General features: G+C 39.4%; 1 protein-coding gene across 1 annotated transcript in view; it reads left to right on the forward strand.

Annotated features, from left to right (window-relative positions):
- The window catches only part of LAMA3 (laminin subunit alpha 3), a 573,745-nt gene that overhangs the window by 355,498 nt on the left and 201,504 nt on the right, over positions 1-16,743 (forward strand). The window contains exon 27 of the mRNA XM_053714980.1: positions 8,219-8,382. Within this exon, the coding sequence (XP_053570955.1) occupies positions 8,219-8,382 (164 nt within the window). The remainder of the gene's footprint in view (positions 1-8,218; positions 8,383-16,743) is intronic.

Below are 16,743 nucleotides of genomic sequence, written 5' to 3' on the forward strand. Positions count from 1 at the left end.
GTCTGTGTTTGTGGTGTGAGATGTAGTGCATCAGTTGGTTATAATGGAGCCATGAGGAGAAAATTCCCCCATGTGTCTCCGCTAAAGTCTGTTGTGTTTTCAGCCTACCCTCCTCAGAAATGAAACTGATAGAACCAGTCCTGAGAGGATATGGGGTCAATATTTTACTTTTCAGCTTATGGTAAGGAAGATCAATGTTTTCTATCAACGGAGAGAGCGGACCTATTTTTGAAGAGATATGTGTCGTGGTGGACATAATTCTGTCCCATTCCGATAGAATATGTGTTGTAATGAGGTATTGTTGAATGTGTTTAGGTCTCTGTTGTGCCGGGGTCCAGGCCAGTGTTGCTACATTATTTACCTTAAGTATATCTCTATCTATCTGGAGCCATGTCTTATTCTCAGTATTATGAGCCCATTCTGCTATGTGGCGGAGAGCTATTGCTTGTTTATAAGCTAAAAGATTCGGGATCCCTAACCCCCCGCTATCTCTAGGAAGGTATTGTGTTTTCTTTGGGACTCTGGGGTGGGTACCAGCCCATATAAATTGGTCTATTATCTTTTGTAATTGAGAGAGATAGTTGTCTGAGAGCTGTATGGGCAGTACCTGCATTAGATATAAAATCCGGGGAAGGATATTCATTTTTATCACCCCTATCCTTCCTAGCCAGGACAGGGGTTTGTTTCTCCAGGAGGATAAGTCTCGTGTTATATCAATTTTCAGGGGGCAGTAGTTAAATTTAAAGAGATCTTGGGTGTTGGATGTCAGTTGGACACCCAGATACCTTAGTGTATGTGTGGCCCAAGGAACTCCATAGGTGTCTTTAATGTCCTGTATGATTTTGTGGGGGGTGTTGATGTTCAATATTTCTGATTTTGATATGTTAAGTTTAAAGTTAGATACATTCCCGTAAACCTCCAACTCTGCCAGTAACTCTGGCATGGAGCTTTCCGCCTCTGTCAGGGAGAACAAAATGTCATCCGCGTACAGTGCTTGTTTATTTTCTATGTGACCTATTCTGAGGCCCTTGATCTTGGTGTTGTTCCTAACCTTCTGGGCTAGAATTTCTATAGAGATGGCAAAAAGCAAGGGGGATAGTGGGCAGCCCTGCCTAGTTCCGTTCTTTATGAGAAAAGGCTCTGATAGGGTGTTATTCACTCTTATCTTCGCATTAGGATTGGAGTACAAAGCGAAGGTCATATGTAGGAAAGATTCCGGGATTCCCATCTCAGTCATAGCCCGACGCAGAAAAGACCAGCGAACCCTATCGAAGGCCTTCTCTGCGTCAGACGAGAAAAGGACCATAGGTGTGCCCGAGGCCTTAGCAAAATTAATGAGATGAATGGTCTTGATGACATTGTCTCTGGCTTCCCTACCCGGAATAAATCCGGATTGATCACAGGATATCAGATTGGGGAGATATCTGTTTAATCTGGTAGATAAAATTTTAGCTAGGATTTTCATGTCAGTGTTGATGAGGGAGATGGGACGGAAGTTTTCAGGACGAGTCGCAGGTTTGCCTGGTTTGGGGAGAACGGTGATATGGGCCTCTAATAGATTTTTAGATAGAGATGGGTTACTTCTTAAATCATTAAATAATTTTAATAGATGGGGGGATAGAACTTCCGATAGTTTCTTGTAATAGCTCATTGTGTAACCATCTGGGCCTGGGCTTTTCCCTGATGGGGAATCTTTGATTGCCTGTTGTATTTCTTCAATTGTGATGGGTGATTCTAAGTGTGTTTTCCCTTCATCGTTTAAGGTGGGCAAGTCCAGTCCCTGAAAGTAGCTGTCAAGGTGGTCAATATGTTCTGAGGGCTGAGCCTCTCCCTGTGTTTGAGCCCCAGATTGTTGAATGTTATATAGATTGCTGTAGTAGTGTCTAAATGTGGACGCTATGTTTTTATTGCTTTTCATTAAATGACCCTCCGAGGATTGGAGGCTGTGAATATAAGAGGATAACTGTTTTCTCCTCAAACATCTAGCCAAAACTTTGCCTGGTTTGTCCCCTCCCTCATAGTAGTGTTGCCTCAAGTGGAGAGCGTTACGCTGGTGTATTGTTATCAGGTGTGCTTTTAACTCTGCTCTAGCTTTAAACAAGTCGTCTCTAAGGGTATCGCTAGCAGTGTTACGTTTATGAGCCGCTTCTAGAGTTCCCACTCTATTCAGAAGATTTGTGTGTTTCTCTCTAGTTTGCCTATTAATCTTAGCTTTGCGCTTGATGAATATACCCCTCATGACGGATTTATGGGCTTCCCATTCGCATTGAAGCGAAGCTGTCGAGTTGTCATTAAGCAAAAAGTACTCCACAACTTCCTTTTTCAGGTCTGCAAGCGCGATGGGGTCTTCTAAGAGGGTATCGTCCAGTCTCCAAATTTTGGATGTTATAGGAAGGTCAGGCCATTGAACTGAACAGGTGACTGGTGCATGATCAGTCCAGGTTATTTGGCCAATCTCACATTGGGTAGTCAGTGATAAGCCGTCGGCGTCAGTGAAGATATGATCTATCCTAGTGTAGCAATTGTGAGGGGGTGAATAGTAAGAGTAATCTCTGGTTTGTGGATGTAAGGTCCTCCATGTGTCATGCAGGTGTAGGTTGTGAAATAGTTGCTTTATAGTTTTCAATTTGGACCTAGGGATAGATGAGACTCCTCTAGATGAGTCCATGCCTGGATCAAATGCCAGGTTGAAGTCCCCCCCCAGGAATAAAGTCCCCTTGACCTTGTCTAAGATCAAGTTTGAGATCTTTTTAAAAAAGGTGGTGTGATCCTGGTTTGGGGCGTAGATGTTCAGCAATGATAGTTGTTGGCCGTATAGTTGACCTGTCATTAGGATATAACGTCCCTCGGGATCTTTATCAATTTGTGCAACCTGAAAGGGGAGGGATCTATGGATCAGGACACCTACCCCTCCCTTCTTATGGGGTCCTGAAGCAAAACTGGTGATGGGATACTGCGGGGTATTCCATTTAGGTTCCTTACCTTTCTGAAAGTGAGTTTCCTGAACCATAAGGATCTGGCTCCCTAATCTAGAAAACTCTCTGCATGCTATAGACCGTTTACCAGGACTGTTAAGGCCTTTGACATTAATAGTAGTAATTAGCAAGTTATGTTCTTGAAATCTGCTCAGTTTACCCGCCATGGTTGGGTTCCGTGCTAGTGTGGGGAGGGAAAAAAAAAAAAAAAAAAGGGGGGGGGGGGGGAAGGATTAAGGTGATTAGGGGTATGTAGATAATTGATGAGGAGGAAGATTTAGATGAGATAGAGCACTCAGAGGTCACGGGAAAGTGGGGGGGTCAGGAGGTAAGAAAAAGAGAGGAAAAAGGAAAAAAAAGGAAAGAAGTGTGGAATAAGAACACTTGTTAAGAGTACAAGTAAGAAAATAGAAAGTAAAGACACCTGGAGGGGGTATCTCTCTGTCCGGCTTGTTAAGGGATAGGGTTGAATAATCATTGGTTCCAAAAGGCATGTCACTTATGTTAATTTGAAAAGGGGGAGAATGAAAGACGAGGTTGGAGGGGGAAGGAGGGTAGGGGAAAGGGAGGGAAGGAGGAAAAAGAATGTAAGGGAAAGGAGGGGGAGAATAAGAACAGCAGGAAATAGGTGGGGTTACGGGAGGGGAGAGTAGAGTAGAAGAGGGCAAGAATCGCCCCTTTCTTCTGTCTCGTGTAGGTAGGATTAAAAATTAGTCCATTGTTCCCCCCCCATACTAAGCATATCAGGCCTTGGAGGGGTCTGGGATGCTCTCAACAAACAAAACTGGTTATACATGTAAACAAACAACATTTCAACTGTCATAATAGAATGTAGGAATCTAGGTTACTGCTAATCAATTTTAATTAGACATTTCGAATAGGTTGGAGCAGTATTGAGCTCCCGTTCTTGTATGTTTCTTTTCTAGTTTCGAGGGAATAGGGGAAGTGGATAGGAGAGGAAGGGAGAGGGGGTGAGGGGAGTAATTGGGAGGGAAAATGGGATGGGGGGGGAGGGATGAAAGGGTAGGGGGGAGAGGGGAGGAGGAAGGAAGGGAGAGAGGAGTTTGGAAAGACCTATTTAACTATCTGGATCATGTTTACAATAAATCACATCCTACCTCTCAACCCCAGTGTGGAGTGTCATAGGCCTCAGAGAGGTCTAAAAAACCATAACAGCTGTAACCATTTGAACATATATAAATATCAAACATTAAGAACAATATTACTAACACTGCTTTTGAGGGAGCAGAATCATGAACACATTAAATACACAACAAAAAGCTTTGGTGACACAGCAAATAGTTCTTAGTGCAAAAAAGGATACATATTCACTTGCAGGGAGGGCCCTGCATTGTCCTGCTAGGGTGTCTAGAAACATAAACTTTGAAGCTCAGGCTTCACTGGCAGGCAAGAGTGTGAAGGTAAGTTCAGTCACTTTAAACTTTATTATTTTTTAACTCTCCAACTATCTTCTGTTTCTTTTCTTCTTATGCTTTCCCCTGTTCCCAGTTTCTTCCAATATCACTGGGAAGTGAATTCTCATGCAGAGGAGGCCGGTGGTAATAGGGGGAGTTATCATAGAGTTCAACAGGGCCTTTTAATTTGATGCAGACTCATGTATAGAGGCTTGACGAGGTCTGTGGTTTTCTGGTAAGCCGGGGGCTGGCCCGCTGACCTCTTTTAGAACGAATGGAAATGAGAGTTCTTTGCATAAGGAGTCAAGGTCGTCCCCAGGTCTAAAATTAACTGATTTATTGTTGTAGGAGACTATGAGGGATACAGGAAAGCCCCATCTATACTGGATTTTGTGTCTCCTTAATGCTGTGGTAAGGGGGGCCATTTCTCTCCTTTTTTGTAAAGTAGCTTGAGAGAGGTCAGCAAATAAAGAGATTTCCTCTCCTGCATGATAGATTGGATGTTTGGCCCTTGCGCAGCGGAGAAGGTCCTCTTTGTCTTTGTATCGCAGGAATTTGACTATAATGTCCCTTGGTGGTGCCTTTGGGGGTGGTTTAGATCTAATAGCTCTGTGAGCTCTCTCAATAGGGATGTCATCTGCAGCTGGGTCATCTTTTATAATTTTAAATAATGCTTGTAGGTAGCCCTCTATAGCAGGAGGAAAAACAGTCTCTGAGACTCCTCTTATACGCAGATTACTGCGTCGGCACCTATTTTCTAGGTCTTCTAGTTTGTCCGCCAGAATGTTGATCTGGTGGGATTGTTCAGTTAATTGTGTAGTGTTTGTCTGAACTTTTGTTTCTGTAGATGCTTGTTTTTCTTCCAAGGTGACTACCCTCTGATCTAGTGCCCCTATGTCCCTGCGTAGGTCTCCAAACAGGCTTCTCATCTCCTGCATGACTTCCTTGATGTCCTCTTTTGAGGAGAGATGTGTAATGTCCTTTTTTGTTAGGTACATGTCTGTGGGATTCTCCTCTGATTCCATTTGTAGGGGCCCAGGTATGGGAGAGGGTGGCTTATCTGCTGTAGCAGTTTGTATGTGGGTCTCCACAGGTTTGAGGTAGTGGTTTAGGGTTTTATTTGCAGCAGGTTTATCTGTTTTATTATTCTTTTTGCAAGGCATCACATTAGTAACAGGGAGCAGTCAGTTCAGGCAGCAAACCGATCAGTGTCCCTTTCTGCAAAAGCAGGCCTCTGTTTTAATTTTGGATTGTAAATATATGAGAAGCTGTGGAATAGTATCGTTCTAGGATTGCTGTAGGGGGAATGAGGGTGTCCGGTAGCACTGTATGTGATACAGATGAAAGTTATGCCTCTGGTCTATAGTTGTGGGTTCTTGGTAGTGAGGGGGGTAGTTTGCTTAGGGTGCCGGAATAATATAATTCCCCAAGGTTATATTACTTATTTTAAGTGTGAGTTCAAGGATCCCCCTGTCTCTGTGTGTGAACTACTCACTATCTCCCACCGAGCCTATTGTTGCTATATTTGGGAGAACGAGTCCCCGGTCTGGTGGTGCAGGCCCCTGGTGTGATTTCGTTGTTAGGGTACTCACTGCTGTGTCTCAGGTTATCTCCGGAACTTTCCTGGCCTGTTCCGTCTTGTAGGCGATCGGAGGAGAAGTGATTGCAGGCGGCCACGCGGGAGCAAGATGGCGACCGGGAGATCTGCGGTTAGTTCAGCATGCCCCAATTTGGAGTGAGTTGTCCGCCGCCCGGTGTTGAAGGCTTTTCACAGTCTTGATGTGATCCAGGCTAATGAGGAGTTTGGAGTATGTGCTGGCGGGGGGATCCAAGAAGTAATGGTTGATGATATCGGGTGGGAGCTGTCTGCAGTTAGTCCCTCATTCCTCCGGCACCGATAAATTACTATCACCGTTATATTTGGTTAAATAGCGGCATTGAAAGGGTTGGGGGAGCTTCAGGAAATCCAATGGAGGGGATAGGGGGGAATTTAGAAGCTATTACATGCTTTTGGAGCTGTTTTTGCCGGGAAGGGAGATAGGAGCTCTAGCAAAATGCAGCCATCGTCCAGCGTGGCTAAGCTCCGCCTCCTCACCCTAGCTAAGTTTATAAGCTGTGTGAACAGCGATACTTTGGCGTAAAGGGAACCTGCTGAAAAGCAGACTGAAGTAAAAAGGTGTGTCATTGTGTACTTAATTTGCATATCTTACCCAGAATCCTTTGCTGCATTGGAAACAGTGTAATTCAGAGGTTTTCTGTTGGAAAACAAGCCTCTGGGCCTGTCTAGATTTGTAAAGAACTAAACAATGAGTTATTTTTTCTATATTTTGTGCGTAGTGGAGGATTTTAAACTCACCTTTTATCTCCCCCTAATTTAAAATGTTGTTGTATTCTGCCCGGAATCAACTTCACCCAGCAGTGATTCTAACCTTCTCCCAGCTGATGAGTGGCAAAAACCACGAAACAGTCTGTCCTGGGATGGTTATGAATCACTGCACTAACCCTAGCTAAGTTTATAAGCTGTGTGAACAGCGATACTTTGGCGTAAAGGGAACCTGCTGAAAAGCAGACTGAAGTAAAAAGTTGTTTCATTGTGTACTTAATTTGCATATCTTACCCAGAATCCTTTGCTGCATTGGAAACAGTGTAATTCAGAGGTTTTCTGTGGGAAAACAATCCTCTAGGCCTGTCTAGATTTGTAAAGAACTACACAATGAGTTATTTTTTCTATATTTTGTGCGTAGTGGAGGATTTTAAACTCACCTTTTATCTCCCCCTAATTTAAAATGTTGTTGTATTCTGCCCGGAATCAACTTCACCCAGCAGTGATTCTAACCTTCTCCCAGCTGATGAGTGGCAAAAACCACGAAACAGTCTGTCCTGGGATGGTTATGAATCACTGCACTAACCCTAGCTAAGTTTATAAGCTGTGTGAACAGCGATACTTTGGCGTAAAGGGAACCTGCTGAAAAGCAGACTGAAGTAAAAAGGTGTGTCATTGTGTGCTTAATTTGCATATCTTACCCAGAATCCTTTGCTGCATTGGAAACAGTGTAATTCAGAGGTTTTCTGTGGGAAAACAAGCCTCTGGGCCTGTCTAGATTTGTAAAGAACTACACAATGAGTTATTTTTTCTATATTTACAGCATAAATGGAAAGAAAAAAGTGTGCGCACAAATTAAAATATAAATACCCTTAGAAAATAATTTAAAACAAATGGCAGCTTAAAATTCTATCATAGAATTGCTTATAATGCATAGGAAAAATATTCAATGTATTTTACATTTTTATTTTGGTTTGTATTTTTGTCATTTTCAATCATCCCTCAATTGCTCTGACACAGCAAAACAAGGGCATTTTTGTTAGCAAAATGACAGTTAAAATGCATGGAATTTTTTTATTGCATTTATTAATTACAGACAGGGCTTCTTTTTTTGTGGGGGGGACTCACCAATACTGAGTAGCACCACCCCTGCCATCTCATAACAGGTAATATTTGTAATCGTCACTAGGGGGTGCTGCAAAATATATAAAGCATTGTATATTATGTTGTCCCTTTGCTTCCTCAATGTTACTGAGCACATAAAACCTATCAATAATCAATGAAACTTTTTTTTTAACAAAAACAAGCACTAATTACAGACATCTATGGTAGATAGATAGATAGATAGATAGATAGATAGATAGATAGATAGATAGATAGATAGTTATATAGATACCTTACTGTCCCTTAAACATATTATCCCCCAGTTACACAATATATGTTTTATTCTAATAATTCAGCAATGTAAATATATCCTGACATCTCTTTTTTATTAAATGCCATAGGTGGAATTTCATTTGCAACTTAATGTTCAGTGTGTTGGCTTCTATGTACTTCTGATAGAATATATTAATGAAGACACTCAGCAATACGTAGCTAATGTGATAATAAACAGTAAGCAAGCTCCTGTGTCCGAAGCAAAAGTGAACCTGTACAGCTGCAAATACAGGTAAGTTATCTGATACATTATTTACATTTTAAAAATTAGAATTTCAACACGTGACGGCTAACACAGCAGGGTGTTTCTGACAAAGATTTGAGAGGCAAATTGTACGTGTGTGTGTGTGTGTATATATATATATATATATATACTGTATACTGTATATACTGTATATATATATATAAAAATAGAAGGCACTCACCGGAATTAACAAGGGGTGAAAACACTTTATTCCCTTATGTGTAACTTTTCGGGGAAACACTCCCTGTCTTCAGACAATCAGTGATTGTCTGAAGACAGGGGGGGGGGGGGGTACACAAAACGTTACACATAAGGGAATAAAGTGTTTTCACCCCTTGTTAAATCCGGTGAGTGCCTTCTATTTTTTGCTATATTTACATATTTGTAGTGCACCCCGGTACAATAACGGTCCTCGAGAGTGCTAGGCCATACTGAACTTGTATATATATACTTATCTATTATTCTCCAGTAAAGGACTTGTGTGTATATATATATATACTTATCTATTATTCTCCAGTAAAGGACTTGTGTGTATATATATATATACTTATCTATTATTCTCCAGTAAAGGACTTGTGTGAAGCAGAGTATTTTAAATAATCATCTTCTTCTGTACTTTAAATAGTTTTGTTCATCTAACTATTTTTTGTGAAAATTGTGATTTGTTGAAAGGACTTAAAAACCTTCTACTTGGCTTCTTTGGATTAGGTTTTCCAAAGAATTACTTATTGATCTATTGACTATGGAAATGTGTAGTTTTACTTTACCTGAATGTAATTTGTTTTATCTTTAAGACTATTCTGCCTATAGTGGCACAATAAATAGCTGTCATAAAGAACTGAATATGAGGATGTGTCCACCAGCATTATGTTAATATCTAAAACGGGGGGGGGGGGGGGGGGGGGGGAATGGTAGAGCGCAAATACTTTTAAGCTAATTGGAGTAATTGACCAAGTCTTCATTTGTCAATTCACAATCACCTTAAAGTGATTGTAAAGTTTATTACTGCCTAGTATATAAAGTTATTAAAAACAGTGGCACTCTTATTGATTAAAAGTTTTAAAGATGCTTCATTTGTAAAATAAGACCATTTAGTGATGTAAACATCACATTGTTGTATACTAGACAGTTAAGTAATAAACTTTACAATCACTTTAATTAGTAGTGAAAACATATGCCTATAATGGCTGCATTTATTACAATAATATCTGTCTACTGTTGCTATTTTATAGTAGTCTTGCTGAGGTAGGTTAATTAGCGTTTATTAAAGGGACAGTCTACCTTAGAATTGTTATTGTTTTAAAAGATAGATAATCCCTTTATTACCCATTCCCCAGTTCTGCATAACCAACACAGTTATATTAATATACTTTTTACCTCTGTGATTACCTTGTATCTAGGAACCTTCTTCCAACCCCCTGATCACATGACTGTGACTGTTTATTATCTAATGTCTTAAAGGGACAGTAAACACCAGAATTGTTGTTGTTTTAAAAGATAGATAATCCTTTTATTACCCATTCCCCAGTTTTGCACAGCCACCACGGTTATATTAATATATGTTTTACCTCTGTGATTACCCTGTATCTAAGCATCTTCTGACAGCCCCCTGATCACATGACATTTTATTGATTATCTATTGACTTTTATTTTAGCCAATTAGTGCAGTGTCTGCCACAATTCACAGGCATGCTCACAATGTTATCTATAGGGTTTACCTGAACTAGCTCTCCCCTGCTGTGAAAAGCAAATACAAAAGCATGTGATTAGAGGCGGCCTTCAAGGGCTTAGAAATTATCATATGAGCCTTCCTAGGTTTAGATTTCAACTAAGAATACCAAGAGAACAAAGCAAAATTGGTGATCAAAGTAAATTGGAAAGTTGTTTAAAATTACACGCCCTATTTGAAACATGAAAGTTTTTTTTGGACTTGACTGTCCCTTTAAAGTTAGCATTATTTTGTGCTAAATCTTAAATAACCCCCTGTGCCTGAACACAGTGTTATCTATATGGCCCACGTGTACTTTCTGTCTCTTTGTGTTGAAAAGAGATTTAAAAAGCATGTGCTAAGAGGCAGCCCTCAAAGGCTTAGAAATTAGCATATGAGCCTACCTATGTTTAGTTTAAACTAAGAATAGCAAGAGAAAAAAGCAAATTTGATGATAAAAGTAAATTGGAAAGTTGATTAAAATTAAAAGTCCTATCTGAATAATGAAAGTTTAATTAATACTAGACTGTCCCTTTAACATTAGACATGTGTGTTCTGTATTCATTTGTATAAACTAAAGCTGAATATGGCTGTGGGTAGCAGCATTCAGCCCGTTTTAGAGCCGGATTTATTTGTGTAATAGTGCAACACACAAAGGACTGAAATTCACATGTCTAATTAACAAATGTGAATAGGAGAACTATAGATTACCCGAAACAACACTGGATCTTAAGTACATTTGTCATGTTTAGATTCCTCATTATTGGTAAACATAAGAAATGACTAGATATCATTCATGCCTTAACATGATGCCGGCTCTCGGTAAATAACAAAAGATTATAATGAATAATTTGTGTAAAAAAAAATTGTTGCTAATTTTTTATGTCATCAATAAACACAAGGTCCTAGGATAGATGTTAAAAGATAGGCTGAAAAAAATCACACATTTCATGACGTTTACGGCATTCCCCTATCTTATTTTACATCATTTACTGACTACTTTACTTACATTGGTGTAGTGTTTTACATTTTGGCCCAGATTATGAGTAGAGTGCTAACAGTTACACGCAAACAAAAAGGGGTGTATCGCGGGCGTTTGAGCGTGTTGGGTTTTCCACTCGTATTACAAGTTAAAAGTAAATGTGAACACTTGATCGGAATCGCGATTTATGCTAGAATAATTACCACTTCTTCAGCGCTCTGGTTAACTCTTTTGCAAAACAAAAAAGTGTCACAAAACCCATCAAAATACATTACTAAGTACACTTACACTCATAATAACACCATCTAATATAACTTTTTTGTGCAAATTTTTAAAAATAACTTTTAAGTGCTCAAAGATATGATGTCTTAGATGTTAGAAAAAAATGGCAGGCAAAGGGCTTTAACATAGAGATACATACATACATATGCATGTATAAAGATGAATATGTATGTGTATATATATATATATACACACATACATATACATGTATAAAGATGACTATGTATGTATATATATATATATATATATATATATATATATATATATATATATATATATGTGAGTGTACATATGCATTTATCTGTTTATATGTATATATATGTATTTACAGACATATATGCACATATAAACTTATAAATACATATTTACACACACACATATATATATATATATATATATATATATATATATATATATATATATATATATATATATATATATATATATATATATATATAAGAGTGCATTGGAACCCTTTGCAGTTAAGTAGATGAAAACATAATAAAGCATATTTATGTAATATTCTATTTTAATAAAGTTTTATACTGTGTGTTTACTGTAAATATTTCACATTCCAATGTTCTGCACATTGCAGAATATGTTCTCTAAAATATATATATACAGTATATATATATACAGTATATATATATATATATATATATATATATATATATATATATACAGTTAGCTAGAGTTAGTTTAGTAAAGTGCACTAATTAGAAAGCTCCCAATATGGAAATGAATAACAACTCTCCCTTGCAAACTTGCAACCTTTGCCCAAATCAAGGTAATGGATAGTCCGTGGAGAAAAACTTTGTGCGAAGTTCAAAAGCATGCACACTTTTGCCCAGGACTCTTCAGACAAAACGAAACAGCAGCAAAATTGAATATATCATGTGAGATTTAACTGTGCCACAAAATAATCGTTGACTATACTCACTCCTTCAAATGCGGTGCTGCGTTGTCACTATCCGTCCTGCTCCGTGTGCTGCAAATAAAACTTCTGTGCTCACCGCTTATTGCAAAATCCTCTGTACTGTGCCGGTTTGCTGTGTTCCGCTGTTCACACTGTGAACGTCCGATGACGTGTACACAGCCAGCCACGTGATATGCGGTGTCCAATCAGAGTGTCCCTTGCCTTGTCATCAGGTAAATACGTGTAGACTGATCAGGGCTCAAAGGGGCAGGCAAATCTGGAAAAGCGACCTGCTAAGAGAGAGGCTTCCGAGCCTATAGACCCCAGATACTGGCGAAATGTAGAGTTAATAGAAAGGAAATCCAGGGTCAAAAATATAAAGATAAAATCCAAACTTTATTGAAATCCACATATGGATAAAAACCATGGAGGTCAAAAAACGAGCAACACTCAGCACCTGTTGCTTCCAGCTGATATGTTTCGGTGTGATACCGTAATCATAGCTATGATTACGGTATCACACCGAAACATGTCAGCTGGAAGCAACAGGTGCTGAGTGTTGCTCGTTTTTTGACCTCCATGGTTTTTATCCATATGTGGATTTCAATAAAGTTTGGATTTTATCTTTATATTTTTGACCCTGGATTTCCTTTCTATTAACTCTATATATATATATATATATATATATATATATATATATATATATATATATATATATATATATATGTATGTATCTACATACCAAAATACCATTATATATATGTAAGAATATGTATTTATGAATAAATAGAACTTATTATGCTAAGTAAAGAACATTTGAATGTGAAATATTAATTTCTTTTCTAGTGCATGGAGAGTCCACAACGTCATTCCAATTACTAGTGGTATATTCAACTCCTGGCCAGCAGAAGAAGGCAAAGAGCACCCCAGCAAAGCTGTTAAGTGTAACTTCCCTTACCCATAATCCCCAGTCATTCTCTTTGCCTCTGTCAATGGAGGATATGCAAAGATGATTTCTGAAGATATTTAATGCTTTTATGGGTACTTTTCTCTGCAAGCAAGGATTGGGGTTATACTGTGTCCATGTCAATCTCTTTAGTAAGAGTAATGGTGGCTTTAAGCAGTTAGAGTGGAGGTGGTCCTTGCTTTACTTCTAACATTATTGCTACCCCTCAATAGAAAACCAGGGTTGGTTACTCTGTTTTTTATTTTTCTACAGATCATCTGTCAGAAATTGGTTGATTCTGACATAGCTGTGTGGCTGTACCTGCCCTGCAGCTGAAGCTCCAAAGGTAAGTGCTTATTCCCTTCTAGGTGAGTAGGCCCAAGCACTTTGGGGGTTAATTCCCTTCTTTTCACAGTGGAGCCTAAAGACAGTTTAAATCTCTTCCTAGTTTGGATTTCTTTAAAGGGCTGCAAGTACGGGGCTCTTTACTTAGTAAACTGAGTGTGTAAGATGCCAACAACAATTGGGTTGCACGGATCGCTAAGGGAGACAGGGAATGTATTCCCTTTATCGTAACAAATCTAAAATCGGTTTATTAGCTTCCCTTTCTCACACTCTTAGGGTCCCTGTCCTAGCCGGTTACATGGGAGACTCCAATACTGCATCATACTAGACAGTTTGTCTCTTTGAACCTTTTCTGTCCTCAGTTAGATGCCGGCAACTTCTCAAGAGGGGTCTGATATTTCTCAGGACTGGGACTATCAGTTTTCACATGGTGCTGTCTAGACTTTGGTCGCTTTGTATGCAAGTGATTTAGTATTGTGGTTTTGTGATAAACCGCCATTTAGATGCAACTAATTTTTCAAGATGGAGGCTGGAGGACGCCCCGCAGTTCTTACACTGTCTCTGCTATCAGTCTCTTAAAGTTTTTTAACTACAAGGTTAATACCGCTGTATTCCCACTGATATCTAAGAGTGGGTTCAGGTTGTTGGTTCCGGTGTGGGGGTGAAGAAAGCCCCGCAGTTCCAGCTACTCGCCATTAATTTGGGTATTTTTTACCCGGCAGCGGTTCTCTTCAGAGGAAGATTTCACATAATATCGCATTTTTAGAGCCCTCTCCTCTAGCCTTTTTTCTATCTAGTAGGCAGAAGGGGCTTCTTTGGGATCAGCTTTTTAGTTTAATACTTTGTGCTCCTATGTGTTTTTTACAGCCTATAATCGTAGCGGGGGTTTATTTTTTCCCGCCACAGGTTTGTTTGGGCGCTTTTTCGCCGACTTCTTTGTTGGATACTGGATTGTGCAAATTTTCAGAGGGTTTGTCTCCTCGTATGTATTAAATAACGTTTTATGTTTATATTGTTTTTTGTTCATGATCATGTGTCCCACTGCTAGGTTATGGGATACTTTGGGTGCACTTATATGTGTTTTTAACAGTGCATGACTGCTTTATAGCAGCTCATATTCTTTCCCACTGTCATATTATGAGAATAATTTCTGCAGTGAGGTATTTTCTTTTTGACACAGGATTTAGTCTTGCTCCTGTTCCACCAATTTATAGAGCTTTGCTGCCATCTGGTGGTAGCTTTATAACATTACATCATATCCTTTTCTGTGTATCTGAATGTGGTTCTCTAGTTAATTTTATGAATTAACCAGTATGTTGATCCTTTTCTGAGAAGGGTTCATTTTTAGGGTATGGTGATGATTTTTCACATAAGTATTTTGTGATTCATTATATGCTCTATACATTTATATTTGCACTTTAAACCTTTTCCTTCTTAGTTTTCTAGGAAGGTTGTATTAATTTCTCACATCGGCCTCAAAGTAATTGGGATTATGACGGACCTTGTGTCTGTTAATTCACCGGGTCTTTGTTTACAAATCCCAACAGAATTTGTACCTGGATTTTTTTCCTATATATTTCTTTTATATATGGGACAGATTTTCAGAATTCTTATACGCTTTTAGCCTTATGATTAGTGCCCTGGGTTGGTCTGCTAATCCCCGGATGACGGATAACAAACTGAAGATCTTGAGTTTGAATCCAGTTGAGGCTACTAGCTATTTAAGTATCCTTGGAATTAGGAGATACTTCTTTTATTCCGCTTTTCTTTCTGTAACAGTCTGGGAATCAGTAGATCCTGGTTCATTCACAGGCCCTTCTGTAACAGTCTGGGAATCAGTAGATCCTGGTTCATTCACAGACCCTTCTGTAACAGTCTGGGAATCAGTAGATCCTGGTTCATTCACAGGCCCTTTTAAGTCTTTACAATTCAGCTTCAAAGATGCATACTTTGTTATATCTATCATATATCATATGTCTGGTAGATTTTTTTCTGTGCAGTTTTTTCCTTCCCTATGGGAGATCTTATAGATGGGGTTTAGTGGTTTCTTACCATCTAATGCCTTTATTGCTATGCATTATTTTATTTGTGAAGAGTTCTCTTTTCCGGATACCCCTGGATTGTTGCAGTTTTTCCGGCGGATTAGGCTCAAGGATCCTTTCCAACCTTTGGAGCCTCTTGATGCAGGGGGGTGAGTGTACCATCTGTAGTAGCATGATGGTTAGCTTACCTGCCTAGCTTGTGGAAGACTTGCAGTGTGAAACAAATTGCAAATTTCTATCAAAAATATCCTCAAACCAAGTTAAGAGGGAGGCCTTCTTAAACCGTGTAGAGGACCTATCCTTCCTGGGAGTTATTGTTCTAGTTCCTTTAGAGGAACAGGGACAAGGATTCTATTCAAATCTTTTTGTGGTTCCCTAAAAGGAGGGACATTTCCGTCCCATTCTAGGCCTAAGGTGCCTCAAAAAATCTCGTTCAATATGGAAACTATTCTGTCTTTTCTTCCTTTGATTCAGGAAGGTCAGTTCATGACAAAGATAGACCTGAAGGATGCACATCTACATGTTGCCATTCTCAGGGATCATCGCCAGTTTCTAAGATTCACTTTTCTGGACAAGCATTACCAGTTTGTGGCACTTCCGTTTGGTCTTGCCACGGCTCCCAGAATATTCACAATAGATTCTGGGGGCTCTTTTGGCAGTGGTCAGATCCCAGGGAATTGCTGTGGCAACTTACCTAGACAACATCTTGGTTTAGGCATCATCTGTTCAACTAGCAATAACTCATTCAGAGATGTTGTTGTCTTTTCTATGTTCCCACAGATGGAAAGCGAATCTGGAATAAAGTTCCCTTGTTCCAGCTACAAGGGTGTGCTTCTTAGGGACAATCATAGATTCCCTGTCCATAATTTTTTCTTCGTGCCTTTCTCTCCAACTGCTATTCGTCCATCAGTGGCTCAATGCATGGAGGTGATTGGTCTGATGGTTGCTTTCATGGACATCATTCCTTTTGCTCGGTTCTATCTGAGACCTCTGAAATTATGCATTCTCAGTCTGTGGAACGGAGACCATTCAGATTCTGGATCCTAAAAAGAGACTCTCTCTCTTGTCGTGGTTTTCACAGGACAATCTGGTTTGGGGAACTTGCTTTCTGAGACCTTCCTGGCGCCA

The sequence above is a fragment of the Bombina bombina genome, chromosome 5, assembly GCF_027579735.1.
Source record: "Bombina bombina isolate aBomBom1 chromosome 5, aBomBom1.pri, whole genome shotgun sequence".
Lineage (NCBI taxonomy): Eukaryota > Metazoa > Chordata > Amphibia > Anura > Bombinatoridae > Bombina > Bombina bombina.